Source organism: Heteronotia binoei, chromosome 12 (assembly GCF_032191835.1).
Source record: "Heteronotia binoei isolate CCM8104 ecotype False Entrance Well chromosome 12, APGP_CSIRO_Hbin_v1, whole genome shotgun sequence".
In the NCBI taxonomy this organism is placed as follows: Eukaryota; Metazoa; Chordata; class Lepidosauria; order Squamata; family Gekkonidae; genus Heteronotia; species Heteronotia binoei.
This window is the reverse complement of record NC_083234.1, coordinates 56,392,286-56,410,657: the sequence shown is the minus strand read 5'-3', so window position 1 is coordinate 56,410,657 and position 18,372 is coordinate 56,392,286. Positions and strand designations below refer to the sequence as shown.

Here is an 18,372-nt window from a genome sequence, read left to right as displayed (position 1 = left end):
GCTGCCTGCATGTCTTCCGCCTGGACAACCTATGTATTTGGTAACAATGATGTAGAAACATCATACGTCTTCAGTACTGTCTTAGTGTAATAATAGCTGGTCTTGAATGTTCTAGTTCCTATGGAAGCTGGGAATATGAAATAGTGCTGTTAGCCCAGCCATGCAGATACTTAAGTTAGAAGGACCACAAATATTGGGGCTTTTCAGATTGCTGTGCTTCATGGTTCAGCAACTCTGATCTGCTGGAATTTTTAAGCAGTTATTCCAACCTACATAATTAAGTTTATATCGTAAGCCGACTTGAGTTCCGCATAAATGGTTTAAATAAATAAATGACCACATCAGTGTTTAACATAATGATCCTGCAGTCTTAGGAGGAACATGTGTAAGTGTGCATGCGCACTCCCAGTATTTCAATTTGCTCTGCCAAATGAACTCCCCCTGCCCCCAATAATAGGTATTTAAGCCTGGTTTCTAATAGGAGTTGAAGATTCCCAGAATTTTGTAAAAAAAGAAAAGAGAAGACTGTTGGGGGAGGGGTTTAGAACCTGGCAGAAATGGAAGCTGTGGTTGTTTGGCTGCATGTATGGCCCAATGAAGCTGCACTGGCCCATCTAAGTAGGCAGTAGCTGTGACTCTTCAGGGACTCAAACAGGGAAGCTTTTCTTGGAACCCAAGACCATTTAAGTGGAGATGTCAGGGGCTAAACCTGCAAAGTAGATCCTCAGTCACTTAGCAATAGTCCCTTGAGCAATAGGGTAGTTTAGTTTAGTTTATTGATATTACAGTCCTTAGACCAGATGGGTAGAAATCTAGTATGGAGTGCTGGTAAGGGTGTTAGACTGGGTTCTGGGAGGCCCATGTTCAAATCTGTACTGTTACGTGGTCTTTTGCTGGGTGACCGTGGGCTTAGTCATAAACATTCAGCCTAACCTACCTCACAGGGTTTTTGTGAGGAGAAGAGAGCAATATAAGCTGCTTTGGGTGTCTACTGGGGACAAAAAAGGTAAAGTTTTGTGAATGGAAGTTTTCTTCCCCTGCATTCTTTGAGTATGGCTATGATGCAGTTGTTTGCTATATAGTCATAGCCACTAAGGTTGGCTGCTAAGTAGGGTTGCAAACTGGTTGTTCAGTGGGCCATAGGTAGAATTCAAAGTAGGTGTTGGAGTGCAGCTGTGGGGAGACCCTGATGGTTTTTGGTGGTTTTAGTTAGGTTGCACAGGAGTTTTAGCCAGTCCAAGAATAGTGTCTAGAGCAACAGCTTTTTATAATGAACAGTAGCTCTGAAACCTTGAACAGTTATAATTCCTGTGAGAGCTGGATTCTTTCTTTCCCCCAAAATGCAAGGAGGTCAAGAGTTTCCTGCTCCTTCCAAGGAACCTGCCTCATCCCACTCATCCTTCTTGCAGCTGACCAACAAGACTAGCTTCACAGATAAGCACCCAAACCACTTACCAATATCAACCCACAAAGAGAAAAAAATTGCCACCCTGAGATATATACCTGAAATCCACTTGGCAACAAGACACTTACCAGCAAATTGTGTCTGGGCATGGAAGGGCGAACATCAGGATGTTTGCTACAGGCACCTTCTTAGGTTATTATTTATTTATTTATTTATTTATTGTAGATTTATAGCCAACCTTTCCCATAATGGGCTCAGGGCGTGGGTTCCAACACAATAAAACAATCAAACCAGCAGTAAAACAGTCAAATAATAATAAAACAATCGAACAGTTAAAAACAGATTCAAATTTAAACTAGTTAAGCCATTAGTTTAGAATTGATTTAAAGCGGCATGGAATGGTGTGGACATATCAATTAAGTACAGCTTTAGGTGTCCAAGGATGTCAGCTGTATCGGCACAATTTAAGCAGCAGTGCTGGGAGGCCAATTTGATGGTACAATAAGATAAGGACATCTGCCTGCCTTAGCCATAGGCCTGGTGGAACAGCTCCGTCTTACAGGCCCTTCGGAATGGCAGCAGATTCAGCAGGGCCCGAACCACTATAGGGAGCTGGTTCCACCAGGATGGGGCCAGGGCCGAAAAAGTCCTGGCTCTGGTCGAGGCAAGCTGGACGTCCCTTGGGCCAGGGATGGTCAAAAGATGTTGGCTGGCTGATTGTAATGACTTCCGGGGCTCATATGGGGAGAGACAGTCCCACAGGTATGCCAGTCCCAGGCATCTGTCACACCAGTCACTGATGCCCTGAGCATCCGTGACCCAATGAGTTGTTTTCTGATATGCTTACTCCATTGATATTTAATAATAATAATATGGTGATGCAAATTTCTGGAAATTTTGAATCCATGATGGGGGGTGTTTTTCTCTGGAGAGGAAAAAAATAATTTTGGGGATAACGGAAACATTTGCAATACTTACTTTCCCATCTAACCTAAACTACTTTTACAGATTAAACAACATGAAAAGAATAATTGATAACTCAGTATATAAAATTATGCTATTTGGCATATTTGTGGAATTTGAAATATAAATGCCTTTATTTTCTCCAAGCAAAATTGCAGGTACACTCAGTCCCTGGCAAGTTGTTGCAAACTGCTGTATTACCCTAGTACAGGGGTCCCCAGCATGGTTGGGCCTTCATATCTCTGTTCCTGCAATATGCTGTCTCTTGCTATCAATGCACAAACTGCATGGATCTAGAATCATTTTCTTTTGGTTTTCAGTGGTCTGTGGCGATTCTAGTTCATCAGATTCCTTTACCCCTTACTTTTATTGGTCCTGGCAAATGTCCCACATGGTAGGGCACTGGCTCACTGCTTTTCTGATGACAGAGGGGTGCTGCCATTGTTGGGAGGGGAAGGAGCAATTTTGCCAGTTGCCTCACTGCAGACCCCTCTTTTATTTGTTTACTTATTTGCCTCCTGTGCTGTTCCTGAGGGTCTTCTGACCTGCCCCTGAACCAGAATTTCAGGAGGGGGCTTAGTAGGCTACACTAAAAAAGTGAATGTGGAAAACTGCTGTTTTGTGACTGAAAACAAACTACTGTTCTTTAAATGTTTTTAATTAATTAAAATATTTCTAACTGGCCTTTTGAGCTTTCAACCACACAGTGACTCAGAATATTAACTTAAAAGTTCACACTGTCTGCTATAACCGAATTGCACCGTGGCAGGGGGAAATTAACACTCTTATCAAGCAGCAATGAGAACAAGCAACGAGAACAGAATGAACCATACTGGCAAATTGAATTAAGTTTACAGAAAAAGGTGCTGTGCTTGTTATTTGACTGATGCTGTCCAAGGCATGTGTAGCTAACCTGGCTTTAGAATGGCAGGCCTTCTCTGTTTTTGAGAAAATTGTGTGTGTGCTTTTTCTGTAAGCCTCATAATTGTAAAAGATATTGTGCTGAAAAAAATAATAGAATGGATGGGTTCAGCCACTTGTCTTGACTTCACATGGGGGTACAGAAGTGTATTAATTGTTAATTAAGCTGTATTGCAATAATGTAAGAAATAATTCTCAGACATTTATTTAGCTGAGATGGTTTTTGTCCTGCCTCACCCAAGAGTTCCAGATGGTTTAAAAACAAATCAAACAAAGTATCCTGTTAAAGAATTCTGCCAATATTCAACAGCCTTCAGTCTCACAGCGATAAAACAAATGGCAAGTCATATGAAGCAGCCCTGTACTAGATCGGACTACTAGTGCATTTTTTCTATTTTGATAGCAGTCCAGATAGAAATAAGTCTGCAGATTCCAAGCTGCAAGGAGAAGACCTGGAAGACTTCCTGGCTTAGACTTTTCATGGACCAAACTGAATGCAGCCCTTTGTCTCTAGTTAAAAATGTATTGGGTGTGTTAAGGGTGAATGAGTTTGGTACTGTTCACTATGTATTGACTTGAGAACTCTTGTTTTCTCTATTTGCAACCTCCCATCCCAGGGAACGCTTAAAAAGGAGCCAGAAAAGCATGAAGGCAGAAGGCTCAGATTCTGCAACATCCCATTCTTTGCCAAGTGAGGAGACAGCAACAATGACTGAGGTGAAAGTGAAGACAGAGGTACCAGATGAATATGTTCAGGAAGTGGCCTGGCAGGATGACGCCAAAGATTCTAAGAAGAACCTGAAAGATGAGTCAGGAGAAGTTCCAGCTGAGATCTGCGTGGTGATTGGTGGGGTCCGTAACCAGCAGACGCTTGGTAAGCTAGGTCGGTGGTCAATTGGTTTAACCTTTACCCAAATTTTTTTTGTGGGGGAAGGGAGACTACAAGGGGGGTGAATACAACATCTCACAACCATTTTTGGTGTGTCTGTAGTTTTGGGGGCCAGTGACCAGTTTAGCAGTGGGGTGTCTGAACATTTCCTTCAAAATTAAATCAGTGTGACGAGACATTTTAAAAGTGGATACAAAAACCACTTGGTATGAGTAAACATTCTCTCTCTCTCTCTCTCTCACACACACAGCAATTAAAATACATCATCATAATAAATACAATTCATACAGAGTTTTAAAAAATTAAAAGCAACAGAACAAAAAAACTCAATTCTGGCATCCACAATGCCTCCCACAAGTGCAGTGCATATGGAGACTAAAACAGGAGCCCATTCCATGGATGTCATAGTGATCTTTAAGAAACATGTTCTGACATGTTTCAAGGGACTGCTGTTATCCAATGGACTTATAAGAAGAATTTTAATAGTTTGGTTCCTCAGAGCAGTGGTAGATGTGATTCCATAATCTGAGCCTTCCATGTGTAATTTTGCAATTAAAAAGCAACCACAGGATGGTGTGGGATGAAGATTCTGGAAGAGGGGTAGGAAGCTGCAATGCTGGGCAGGGATGTATGTGTTAGCTCTTTCTTCTCCATGCTACTTGTGTGGTGGAAAATACACACCTACAGATTCCTCACTAGCAGTCGCTTCGCCCCCAGGCTTCTGGCTACTTGCATCTAAAATGAAAAGTCTATTACACTTTTTCTTCACCATCTCAGTGCAGGTAGTACTTTAGAACAGTCCAAGAGGCCTTTCTGTCTTAGCTTCTTCCATCATTTTCTGATTGGCTCGGCCACCTGACACCTATTTTGTGACTGGCCCTGCCACCACAGCAGCCATTTTCGAGTGGTACCCACTAGCATTTCTCAGAATTTAGTAAGCCTCAACAAGGTTGGGGACCGCTGCTTTATTGTGTCACTCTGTGTGTTTTGTAACTGAGGCAAAACATTCAACAAACCATCAGGTATGTTCTTCCCCTGATCCCAAAGTTCATTCCTCCCCCCCCCCCCCCCCCGCAATATATGCATGCTTTCTTTTTGTCTGTATAACTAATTGCAGTTGGAGGTGGGAGGAATTGCTGATTTGTTTGAGGGAGTAACTTGGAAACTCTGCACCTTTTGGGGTGCTGGTTTGCTTATTAGAAGGGGAAGAAAGTATGGGTGTTTGCATCATGCCTTTGTTTTTTTCCAGATGGAGCAAATTAATTGTTTTGGGGGGGATATAATTTAGATTGCCTGCCTGCCTCCCACAGGGTGAGGGCCACTGGGCAGCCCCTAGGCTGTTAGCCCACTGGGGCTTTTTCCAGTGGCCATAATGGCCGTTCGGCCCCTGATGAACAGTCCCTGGTTTGTCTTACGTTCTGCTGACCCATCACAAGCAGGGAACCAATTTTTCTTCAGCTGTTTGTGAGCAGTATAAGCTAGTTGGATGGTTTACCTTACATGTATTTGTATTATACAGTACAGTTGTCAGCATTTCACCTGTGCATTTTCTTTCATAGACCAGTGGAATTGATAGCCCCCTCCCCAACAGACTTGCCATTGCTGTTTGCTGCTCTGTAGCAAGTTGTTTAAATAAAGAGTGAGCAAACCAGTCAGCCGAGAAACAAACACTGTCTCTTAAAATGTCTAACCGTTTGCTGTTTATCCAAGTCTGCGTTATTGATGGTAATGGCCACTGATTTGTTTGGGTCAGTAGAATTTTGCAGTTGCTAATTGTTTGAATAAAAAAAAGGGGAGGGGGAGAACCAGTCTATAAATAACCACTGTGTAAATCTTTTATTTTGAAGTCTATTTTACACCAATAGAAGAGGGGTGACTCCTAAACTGATTAGGAAAACATAATAAATGTGGCTGTTTCGTGAGGGAGAATTAGTTCTAAAGAGAAATACTAAGTCTTGTTATTTATATAGGTCTAGAATGTAAGCAACTTTTCATGCATTATAAGTGCATGTTTATAGGAAGTGTAACAAGAATCACAAAGTTGAAGGCAGATTTTGTTGCTTCGCAGGTCTCTCTCAATCTCCAAATTACCTCTGGAAATAAGCCCATGACCACAAAACAAAACCATGACAGGTGTAAACAGAAGACCTTTGCATCCACTTTGAATTTGAACCTTTAATACTTCCAAAATTATAATTTTCCCCTTACTAACAAATGGGATTTGCATATCCTCCCTTCTGTTTCTGAATGAAAGGCTGTTCATCTTCCATCTTCTTGTGCAGCCCCACACTGGGGGACTGTACTTGTGCAGGCCGGCTGCAGGATGTTTTCTTTCTAGCTCAGAAACTCCAAATAGGAGGTGCCCCGCCCCTTTTGGAGGGATTCCCACCATATGTTTCACCTGCTCCATTGGCAGGCGCCCTTTTCCCTCAGTTCCTTTTTTGCTGCTGCAAGGATAGGAATCTTTCTTGTGCACTCCATTGATTTCTGTCATTGTCATTGTAGATGAAAGAAGATTTCTTTTTGTCCATTGAGGACTCATTTTGATTTGAGAGGCAAGCCATCTGGACTCTCCTTATTTCCTATTTGTTATGCTTGTGGTTCCTCATCATGGTGTCCAAAGCACTGTTTAAAAACCCGTTAGTAGTTTGGAACAAAATTGAATTCTGCATCCTGTGCTTAGGTGAGGCCCACAAATGTTGGAGATTGTTCAGTTTACCAGCAATTTATCCTGTAGGGCCTCTAGTCTGAAAGCTGCACTGTGGGAGAAGGCTTTGTCTTCCTTGATTCCAGACTGCAGAGTAACTCTGAACTCGGGCCATACTATCTTGGGTCTGCTTTCCTCAGCTCCAACTACTGAACTCTGTTCCAAGTCCCCATCAGTGCGTTCATTTCCTACAGGCTTACTTATCAGGATGGCACTGATCCCTAAAAAAGGGCTCACTTTCACCTTTTGGAGGCAGAATCTAGGTGTTGCTTTCATCTTCTTCAGGACTGTCAACCAAAGTCCAGTTGCATTCGGAACTTCCTGTTGAAAAGTGTAAGAAATCACAGCATAAGAAGATCAAGTCTGTGCCCAAGTTGAGCCATGTCAGGTTTTCTAAGGACTTGGAGACTGGTCAGGACATCATCCTGTTTCCCCCGTGTACCCCACGCACTACTTTGCGGGTTTCTTTTTAGATGCAGATGATGACCAACCTAGCATCCCTGCAGGACAACTGGTACCATTGGAATCAGGGTCCAACTTATCTTGGCAACTGGTGCCACATGCTACTATTCTTACTATATGTCACCATCCTATTTAAATACATAGGTTGGACATCACCCTCAAATTTTAGAGGGGCATGAACCAAATGCATGGGGATACATGGATGCCCACTCCACACTAGTTCTGTTCCAGTCTGAAGAGGAGATCTTTGTGACATCTTGTTATAGTTCTGAAAGTGCCTTGGACCCATCACCCAACTTATACCATGGGCAACCTGACCCCAGTATCTTCTAGCAAAGACCTGTGTCTTTACAGACCTATTTGTATGCTGAATGTAGATTACAAAATTGTTGCTACAGTAATGGCAGAAAGACTTAGAAAATGTATATCAAGAGTACAGAGTGTAGAATAGCCACCAACCCTATTAAATACTTGGGAATAAATGTAACTGGGCAAAACTGTAATATTTTCAAAAATAAAACCAGAAGATTTGGAATCTATCTCATGGCTGGGAAGAATCTCTTGAATTAAAATTGAATGTACTGCCAAAGCAACATATTCTGTTTCAAATGTTATCAATAAATATAGAAGAAAGAACACTGAAAGAAAGGAAGACAGATAAATAAATTTATTTGGAACAGCACAAAACCAAGGGTAAATTTTAAAGTATTACAAGATGAGAAAAAGAGAGAAGGATTAGCAACTTCAAAAGTAAAATTGTACTACCAGGCAGCAGGCCTGGTTTAAATTACTGAAGGGGATTAAAGATCCAAGACAAAGAATAGTAAAACTTGAATCAGCAGACCTTGATGAAGGTCTACATAATTCTTTATGGATCAAGAAATCAACTAAAATGATCATAACATAAGATAGATGTCATATAATCAGAGATGGACTGCTGAGAATATGGGTGTATGCCAGAATTTATTGAGCCCTTCAAACTCTTTACTCTTGTACCAAATGGAAGCACACTACAAAAAGAATAAGAAATAAAAATGATTTTCTATCATGGTATAATGATAAATGCTCAAGGGGCATCAAGTCATTGCAAGATATTAGAGATGAAGGAATAAACAAGGAATAACAATGGTTATCTCATCAGACTAATGAAAATAATAGTGAAGGTGGAGCACTAAGAGATGCAGCTGAGCTTATTATAAAACAAAACCACCCACCCCCATTTACTGCAATGGATATATAAGTTACTACTCCAGATAGGAGCAGAAGAAGAACATGTGAAAAAAATGTAAGATTAAATGGGTGCTGAATCTTAAAGAACTGATATCCAAATATCAGTAGGAACGGATATGGGAAAAGGTATCAAGTTTACAGAATTAGGCATTAAGAGAAAATTGGTAGAAAATGGATTGTATATAACTCCAAAGGATATTGAGAAACAAATAAAAACTACAAAAGAAAATGTTGGAAATATCAAGGCATAGGCAGAACTTTCTTCCATGCATGATGGACGTGTAAAAAAGCAAAAAAGATATTGGAAGAAAATACATGGAGAAATGCAGAAAATATTAAAATTTAATTTTTAATTGAAGCCCAAGAATATGCTATTAGTTGTATTGCGTAATTTGCAAAAAATGTTGGAAGAATATTCAAATAATAATAATAATTTTTATTTATATCCCGCCCTCCCCGCCAAGGCAGGCTTGTGGCGGCTCACAGACATGGAAAGTGCCATGATTACAGCAATACATTATACAATAAAACACATTAAAATACATTTAATTAATTAATTAATTAAAACCATTACAATTAAGGTGCTAAAATGCAAAACATATCAGATATATATCAGATGGCTGGATGTTATTTCAGGATTCAGTCTTGAAGGCCGTTTGAAAGAGGATGGTTTTGCAGGCCCTGCGGAACTGATTATAGTCCCGCAGGGCTCGAACCTCCGCTGGTAATTGGTTCCACCAGTGAGGAGCCGTTACTGAGAAGGCCTGCTCTCGGGTTGTTTTCAATTTGGCCTCCCTAGGTCCAGGGATTTTTAAAAGATTTTGGGAGCTATATCTCAGTGCTCTCTGGGGAACATATGGAGAGAGGCGGCCCCTAAGGTAGACAGGTCCTCGGCCATATAGGGCTTTAAAGGTAATAACTAGCACCTTGTAACGAACTCGGAACACAATTGGCAGCCAGTGCAGCTCCCGCAACCTAGGCTGCATGTGCTCCCACTGAGGTAGTCCCACTAGCAGCCTGGCCGCTGCATTCTGCACCAGCTGCAGTTTCCGAGTTTGGTACAGGGGCAGCCCCATGTAGAGGGCATTACAGTAGTCCAACCTCAAGGTGACTGTTGCATGGATCACTGTTGCTAGGTCGCCGTGTTCCAGGAAAGGGGCCAACTGCTTCGCCCTCCTCAGATGGAAAAAGGCGGCTTTGGCAGTGGCAGCTATCTGTGCCTCCATTGTCAAGGAAGGCTCCAGAAGCACTCCCAAGCTTTTGACCCTGCGCACTGGTATCAGCGACGCACCGTCAAAGGCTGGTAGGGAGATCTCCTCCCCTGGTCCACCGCGGCCCATGCAAAGGACCTCTGTCTTCGCTGGATTCAACTTCAGCCCACTCGACTTGATCCACCCTGCCACGGCTTGCAACGCTCGGTTCAGGTTTTCAGGGACGTCTCCAGTCCGGCCGCCCATCAATAGATAGAGCTGGGTGTCATCAGCATACTGGTGACAACCCAGCCCGTACCCAATCTGGGCAAGGGGGCGCATGAAGATGTTAAACAGCATTGGGGAGAGAACTGCCCCTTGGGGCACCCCACAATTAAGTAGGCGCCTCTGGGACACCTCTCCCCCAATTGCCACCCTTTGTCCCCAACCTTCAAGGAAGGAGGAAAGCCACTGTTAAGGCTAGCCCCTGGATTCCTACGTTGGCAAGGCAGCGGATCAGCAGCTTGATGGTCGACCATATCGAACGCTGCCGATAGGTCTAGCAACAGCAATACTGCCGAGCCGCCTCAATCCAGTTGCCGCCGGAGGTCATCCATGAGAGCGACCAACACTGTCTCCGTCCCATGGCCCGGGCGGAAGCCGGACTGGAATGGATCTAAGGAGGAAGTGTTATCAAAGAAGCCCTGTAACTGCAACGCCACAGCCCTCTCGATAATTTTGCCCAAAAAGGGCAAATTGGACACCGGCCGATAGTGAGCCAATTCGGCTGGGTCAGATGTAGCTTTTTTCAAGAGAGGGCGGACCATTGCTTCTTTCAGGGGCGTTGGAAAAGAGCCCTCCGAAAGAGATCTATTTATGATGTCCCGTATAGGACATCTCAGCTCCTCCCGGCAGGCCTTAATTAGCCAGGAGGGGCATGGGTCCAGATCACAAGTAGTTGGGCGTGCAGTGACAAGGATTCTGTCGACTTCCTCCAAGCTGAGTGGGTCGAAGTGGTCCAGGGTCAAACCGGAAGACACGCACGGGGCCTCGAGTTCACTTACTGTATCTAATACGGTAGGGCAGTCGTGGCGGAGCGACTGGACCTTGTCTGCAAAAAATTTCGCAAAAGCCTCACAGCCTATCTCCAATTCCTTAACGTTTGGTTTGCCTTGTGGCAGTGTAGTAAGGTTCCGAATTACCCTAAATAATTGTGCCAGGTGCAAATTTGCAGATGCAATCTTAGCCGCAAAGTATCTTTTCTTTGTGGCCTTGACTGCCATCTCATAGGACCTCATAAACTCCCTATAAGATGTTCTAGATGCTTCGTCGCGAGTATGCCGCCATTGCCTCTCTAGCCATCTAAGACCTTGTTTCAGCTGGCGTAACTCAAATACTATATTGCAAGGAAGAAACAGAATGAAAATCAGTTCTAAATGTAACCATATTGAATATAAATGTGTGTAAGGAAGTGTGTTTTGAAGAGAAACATTTTTTATTTTTTACTGTGACGTACTATATTTTTGTTACATTACCTGTCTGTGAAAAGTAATGGTGAAAATATGCAGTATTGAGTATGCAGCAATGGTGTAATTAATAATTCAGCTGAAAAACAGATTAGTTACAAAATTCAAAATGTAAAATGTTGAATATAAGTGTATCTCAACAGAAGTAAGTTTTATAGTATTTTCTAAACAGTGACCCAAAATATTTCAACATAATGAAGGGGGTATTGAGGAGAAATATTTTCTATTTCATATATTTTGTTATTTACAGTTATGATATATATTCAAAGGGAGATCTACTTGAATTTCTTATGAGAAACCTCTGCCTCTGCCACTCAGATATGGTAGAGACAATCGAGCATGTTTTATTACACTGTTGATTTTACCAGAATATTTGAGATATTTATATTACTCCAATTTTTTCCAATTTCCCAAGTAGAACCAATCAGTTTTATTTTTCTCTCCTTAAAGACTGTTGTAATGAAACAACCCTTAAAGTAGCCAGATTTTATCCTCAGATATGTTAATTAGACTGTAGAACCCAGTCTTAATATTTTAACCCAGTATTGCATTTTATGTTTAGTGTTATCTAGTGTATTTAAGAAATGGAACCAATGTAAATGTTTTCTGATGGCTTTGAGTCCAAATTCTGATCTCAGATCGTAATAAATTTGACTTGATGATATGTAATCATTTTTTCTTCTTCTGTATTTTCTGTTATCTCTTTGTGTTCCAAAAATTTAAATACATGTATAAAGAGGATTTCTTTCTTGTCAGGAGAAGCCCTGGTGCTTCTTAATCAACAGATTGGATTGTGTGTAAGGGCTGCTGTGATTGGCTGCCTTCATGTGCTGCCTGTTTGAGTTATAAAAAGTGGAGGCACAACACCAAGAACATTAGCCAAGGCTGGGGTGGGACCGTCAGCATCCGGATGAGGTTCCCATGCTGAAAGATAGTGAGTCTGAGTCCTGTGCCCGCAGCCAAGCCACAGCAAGTAGCATCAAGTAGAATGACTAAGTATTAAGAAGCCTCATTCTTTAATGTTAATGCTTTTCAGGAAAAAGAAGTGTGTTTTTAAAAGATTTACAGACCTGCCTGGGAGAGCTTTTAAAGCTTAATTTCACCGTGCTTATAATTACAACTTAAATTTGTAGTTTAAAATAGCAACTGCACTCCTGCTGCCGCGTCATGCCCCTTCAGTGAGGTGGGCCTATGCCAGAATGGAATTTTTCAACTTACCAACGTGTGGGTTTTTTCTTCTTTTGGTTTCATTTTTCCTCATCTGTAGGGTACTCCAGCTTTCTTGTGACAAGAAACGTTCCACAAGCACTTGTGACAAGAACGTTCCAATTATATTTATGGTGAAAGAATGGAAGGTTGTCTAAAGTCAGTGTTTGGGGGTGGGGAGCAAGGATTTTCCCTTTGCAGATTCTGGAACATCTTTGAATGTATAAGTCATACACAAATTCATACCTCTGTCCAGGGCTTTTTTTGGTAGAAAAACCCAGAAGGAACTCATTTGCATATTAGGCCACATCCCCTGACAGCAAGCCAGCCGAAACTGTGTTACTGTGCGTTCCTGCTCAAAAAAAGCCCTGCCTCTATCATTGCCAGTATGGTTCCCCTTTGGCTTGTGGTTTAGCTGTTACCTGAAAATAAGCGCAGCAGCCTTAATTTTTGTTCTGCTGTTAAATTTTATTCAAATGGATGCAGCTCTACAGGGACCAGGAGCTGCCATCAGCTCCTGATCGCAAGCAAGAAGCCAGGGAGCAATCCCAAGTAGCCTGCCTGCTGGAGTGGAAGAGCAGCTTCAAATTAGGATTGTACTGTGAGTTACATGCTTCTGTTATAGTGTGTGACTGAGGCTGGGAGGGGATAAGCTTTTGAACTGAAAAGGAGAGCAGGCCTCCCTCCATTATTGTGGCCCTCTCTTCCCTAATGGTGATCAGTAGTAGTAGTTTATATGTATATAGAGTAGTGCTGTGACATCTCTCTGTTTTGTCTCAGCAGGTGGCTCATACTCTGCTTAGGCCAAATGCATGTAGTTACCAAAAAAAAAAAAAAAAAAGCAAGCAAGATGAGCTGTTTTTAATTGCCCAGGTGGCTTTTTTGTTATATTTATGCATTTTATTACATACTGTTTTTTAACAGGTTCAAGTGTTGTATAAATCTTCTCTTTTGTTCATATCACATTGTTTGCAGTAGATTTATTTTTTATTTAGCATTTTCTATTACCTGCCTTCGTATCTTTTTCTACAAATCTTTACATGCCAAAACCAGTATACCTGTCTTCAAACAGATGTTGCATTTTTAAAAATATTCTGTATTATTTATTTTCTTTATTTATGATCTGCCTTTCTCACTAATCTCAAGGCGGATTACAGGGTATGAAACAGTGCAGTCAGACAGCATAAATCAACCATTGAACAATGCAATTGAACTAGGATTATAGAACAACATGAACAACAAACTGTTGAAGGTTAGGTAATGCATTTGTCAAAAGCTTTGAAAGAAAGACCAGAAAAACCCAGCAGAGCTCGATTTATGGTCTTTCAATAGAATGAAGCAGTGAATTCAAAGCTATGTTTACACTTTTGAAAAATGTAAGTTAAACAAAGCAAGTTTGTAAAAATGTTAGCTGATTGATTGATTGTGTGTGTGTGTGTAAAATCCTTGGATAGCATCACTCTTATTTTTCAGGTTATAAAAAGGAAAATGTGCATATTACATTGTAAGTTGATGGGATCCAAACACATCTATTATATGTGAAATGCTATTTTGAACTTGATTCAAATGATACACTAGCATTTTGCCTCCTTTTCCTGCTGATCCTTGATCCAATTGTTTAGTGTAGACTAGATAAAATTTTGTCCACTATGAGTGGATCTTACTGACTTCAGATTTTAATTTAAGAAGCTTACAGTAATGATCTGGGATGGGATTGTTTACAAATTTTTGTGGTGTCTGGTAGAACAGAGTTTCAAGCTGTTGTAAATGTTTTAAATGATATGCATGCAATTACATGCCCTCTCATGTATACCTTGAGATTATCTCTCAGCAAAGCCCTGTTGTATGCCTCTACATTATCATTTAGCTCTAAGGCCTCCTTTATATGTCTTCTCAAGAGGGTGACAAACATGGAGTCTGTTTTAGCAGAGCAGTATTAAGTTCCTTTAGGGAGCTTTGGGTAGGGGTGCAACAGGTCTTACACACAATGTTACTTGAGCATGATTTGAAATGACCAAGGGATTTATTTATAGAACATGACAGCATTGATTGTAATATAGATGTACTTACTAAGAAATACTCTGGTCTAAAACAATTGTGATGAGCTTGGGAGAGAAACATAAAATCTTTTTTGGTTGAATACATTGGTCTCCAAGAATTGTATAAACCAAAATCTGCTTAGAAACAGGTATAGCTGTTCTGGCCCTAAACAAAATCTGTACATGGAAAGGAGCTAGGACCTTCTGCGTGCCAATCAGATGCTCTGGCACTGAGCCATGGGTCCCTCCCCATGATCAGATGTCTGTCCCTCCACATCAAATGTCTTGTATTTGGTGATAATTTCCTGAGATAGCATTTCTTTAAGCTGCTGTAAGTCCTTATCGTCATTGCCACCAGAAGCTTGTGGCATGCTGATCTTGCCTGGCTGTCCAGGAACAGCCAGGGCAGGAGATCAATCAACATTCAAGTTAAGCTGTGGGCAGATATGGTTGATTTCTGCAGTGGGGAAAAAAGCTTCATAACAGGTTTCTTTCAAAGGAACTTCTGCTTGAAAAATAAAGCAGTGTTACTTGGACGCTGGGATATGCCAGCTATTAAGCAACCAGGTGAAGATAAGAGTACAAGACAGCAGAAAAGGATGTAGAGTGATGGTCATTATGCACCATCTGTAGGGGGAAAATGATCCACTTCCTCTCTGAGTAGGAAGAGCATGGTTTTGCCATCATACACAAACGCCTGCATGAAAAGAAAGAAGGTGGTACAAATCAGGGAAGAATAGGTGATGCCAGCTATGGATGAAAGAACCACAAATTGTAAGCAAGCATTGAAAGAAACTGGAACTGGGGCTTATTCCTCCTGCCTCTTCCTGGGAACTGAAAGCCACTTTGGAAGTATGTTGCCAAAGCTTCTCATTCACATGCTACTTCCTACTCAGCATGTATAAGTGGGTGCGAACTGATCTGTGTTCTTCAGGGACATGACCCAGCTGTGACCCAGAGAGAGTAGGATGTCCTCTGCCATATAGGTTCCAAAGAAGGCCAAAGATAAAGAAATGAAGGCTCAACTACAGCACAGTTGCAAAACTACTTGGCATGTTCCCTGAGTCAAGTTGTAGCTAGGGGAATTTGAAGCTTAGCTCAAACGTGTTCCTGCCTGTTGAAAATGTTCATCTGCATTAAGTTTTCAGCACCTTGTGTGTGGCAGGGCCTTCAGGAAGATCTTGGACTATGAGATTCAGATGGGCAGCCAAGGTGGCCATCTCACCCCTCACAGTAACTGTGAATGGTAAAATCCATGAGTACTGAGAAGGGGTGGTTGGGCCTGAAGCATCTCATTAGTGAAACAAAATTTCCTTCAAAATTTACAAATTAATTACTTCATTTATACTCTGCTATCCTCCTTACTGGAGACTAAAAGGGCTTACGCAGGGGTGTCAGACATGTGGCCCAGGGGCCGAGTCAGGTCCCCAGAGGGCTCCTATCAGGCCCCCGAGCAACTGGCTCTTGTCTGCTTCCTTCTCCCTCTCTCTTCCTTCTGCATCTCAGCTTGCTTTACAAGGCTTGCTCAATCGCACAGGAGCTACAAAGTAAAACCTCGATTTTCTCCATTGGTTGAAGCTCCTCCCCCTCCTGGTCCCCTGTGGAGGGAGGGAAAGAGCCAGAGCTTCATTTTTCCAGTTCCCTGGATCCCATGAGTGAAATACAAAGAAGGCACTTTTAGACCAACAAATGCTAATGTTTTAAGCTTGTTTTTTTTAAGAGGTTTTTAAAAAATATATAGTTGTTTTTTCTGTGTCCTTTAAAAAGTTTATGTCTCTGCTACCTAATCTTAAATAGATACACACATGGCCTGACCTGACACGGCCCAGCCCAATGAGGTCTCATTTTTCCGGCTCTCCTAACAAATGAGTTCGACACTCCTGGCTTACAGCATTCTGCCCTTCTCCATTTTATTATGATGATAACAAGGTTGGGAGTAAAACCAATCTGAAGACTGTATCGCCCTGAGCCCGCTTTGGTGGGGTAGGGCGGGATATAAATCGAACAAAATAAAAATATTGCATGATCAGGCTGTGGACTGCAAATAAGTGAGGCACAAATAAGTGAATGGTGAAGGTCTACTGTAAAATGTTTACAGAGGGTTGATCTATCATTGACTGAAAGGCACTTTTTGGCCCAGAAGCTGTGCACCACTGCTTACAGTATGCTGGGGATGGTCATTCTTCTGAGTCATACATGTTCTGCTTTGCCTGTTTTGTTAAGCTTGAAGTATGTATATTATTCAACAGCAAATAAAATCTAGTTTTCTTGAAATTCCACACACACATACGTTAGATACCTGTATGATTTGGTCATCTCTTTTAAGTATTGTTAGGAATTAAAACAATTGATCAGCGTTGTTCAGTTGATCCAACATTTTTCAGTCACGGTAACAACAGTTGTGGGAAGGGCACCATTCGCCTTTTAAATTTCATTTAGATGCCATCCCTCCCAGGGTATAAGTCTTAGGAATGTTCTCTACCCCAGACCTCATGCACTACAATAGCCTAACATTTTGATAGCAACAGCTAAAATGTCAAAAGTTTTGTCCATATTCTGTGGTGGACATTAATACTGCGTGTTTCTTTTGAGAATGCATACCTTGAGTTCACCTGTCTTTGCTATAATGTGTAATTCAGGCTTTTAAAGTTTGTTAAATGTATCAGCTCCATGCATGCAGTGCAAATTCATGTGAGAAACAGAGAAATTTGCTTAGAAACAATTCCTTCACAGTGTGTTGCCCTCAAGCATCAGATTTACAGTCTGCTGTGTGGATAGCTAGAAAATTCTGGCAAACTTAATAACTACCTAGGCAAGATTTGCTAAATTTAGCATAGCGCTTTGGTTCTATGTTTGTCAACAGGTCTTCCAGCTTTTGTGCAATGAATGTACCTCTGAACAAACTCTGGAGGAAACATATGCTTTGGATTTCCAAAATAAGTCTGCGTGGCAAATAGCTTAAGGGTATTGTGTGGTAGTGGTGATGGAAGAGCTAAGAAATACAACTTTATCAATTCTATCTGTTTTATCTCATCTGAAAGATGAAAGGCAGCCCTTAAATGGTGGAGCATTGGTGGTCAGCCACATGTGCTGTGGCTGAGATGATTCCCACTAGAATCAGAAGAACTCTTGTAAGAAGCTGAAAGGGGCATGTGTGGCTAGCCTCTTGCTCTTTTATAGAGGCTGGGAGGCAGCTGAGGAGGATGTTCTCAGCTACCTATTCCAGGCTGCACAGGAGGAAAGCCCTCTCAGAACTCAGTGGAGGAGAGCCAACAGAAGGAGGACAGTAATACCCAGAAACCTCTTCTCTTCCTAATCTAGGGTCAATATGGAGTGGCCCTTGATAAAAGGGGACTGCGGCAAGGGAGCAAGGTCTGGTTACCCCCCTCTCCCAAGAGGCTGACAACATGTCACTTACAACCTCATATAAACAGCTCCAACACACTGAAGTCTTTTAGCAATCCAGTCATATTCTACAGTGTTGTAGAGCATATCTAAAGTTTTCACTAAAACTTTCTTCAAACACCTTCATGACTTCTGCAGATGGGAAGCTTGCCTGACTAGGAATGTTTTCCAAATTCTCAGGAATTCAAGCAGAGAGGAGGCTTTCCTCAGTGTGCAGAGATTAATTCCAGCAAGATCTCACTTTAAACTCCTGGTTTCAAAATCTAGCTTTAAAATCAGTGCATTTCAGTACAATTGTAATTGGGTAGACTGAAGAATTATTAGTGACCTTCCAATGCTTTCTGTTCCTTCTGTGAAAGGAGCATTTGCAGGGCATAAACTTGTAAGTTTGTGTTCATATTTCTATTAGAATTTAGAAACAAACCTGTA

The 18,372-nt window shown here is 41.6% G+C and overlaps 1 protein-coding gene across 17 annotated transcripts in view; it reads left to right on the top strand.

Annotated features, from left to right (window-relative positions):
- ZNF618 (zinc finger protein 618) overlaps nt 1-18,372 on the top strand; it is a 140,368-nt gene that overhangs the window by 84,586 nt on the left and 37,410 nt on the right. For 10 of the 17 annotated variants that reach the window (XM_060251517.1, XM_060251511.1, XM_060251515.1 and 7 more), the window contains one exon: nt 3,907-4,172. In XM_060251517.1, coding sequence (XP_060107500.1) covers nt 3,907-4,172 — 266 coding nt within the window. The remainder of the gene's footprint in view (nt 1-3,906; nt 4,173-18,372) is intronic. The other 7 variants (XM_060251513.1, XM_060251506.1, XM_060251516.1 and 4 more) reach the window with 1 other exon arrangement.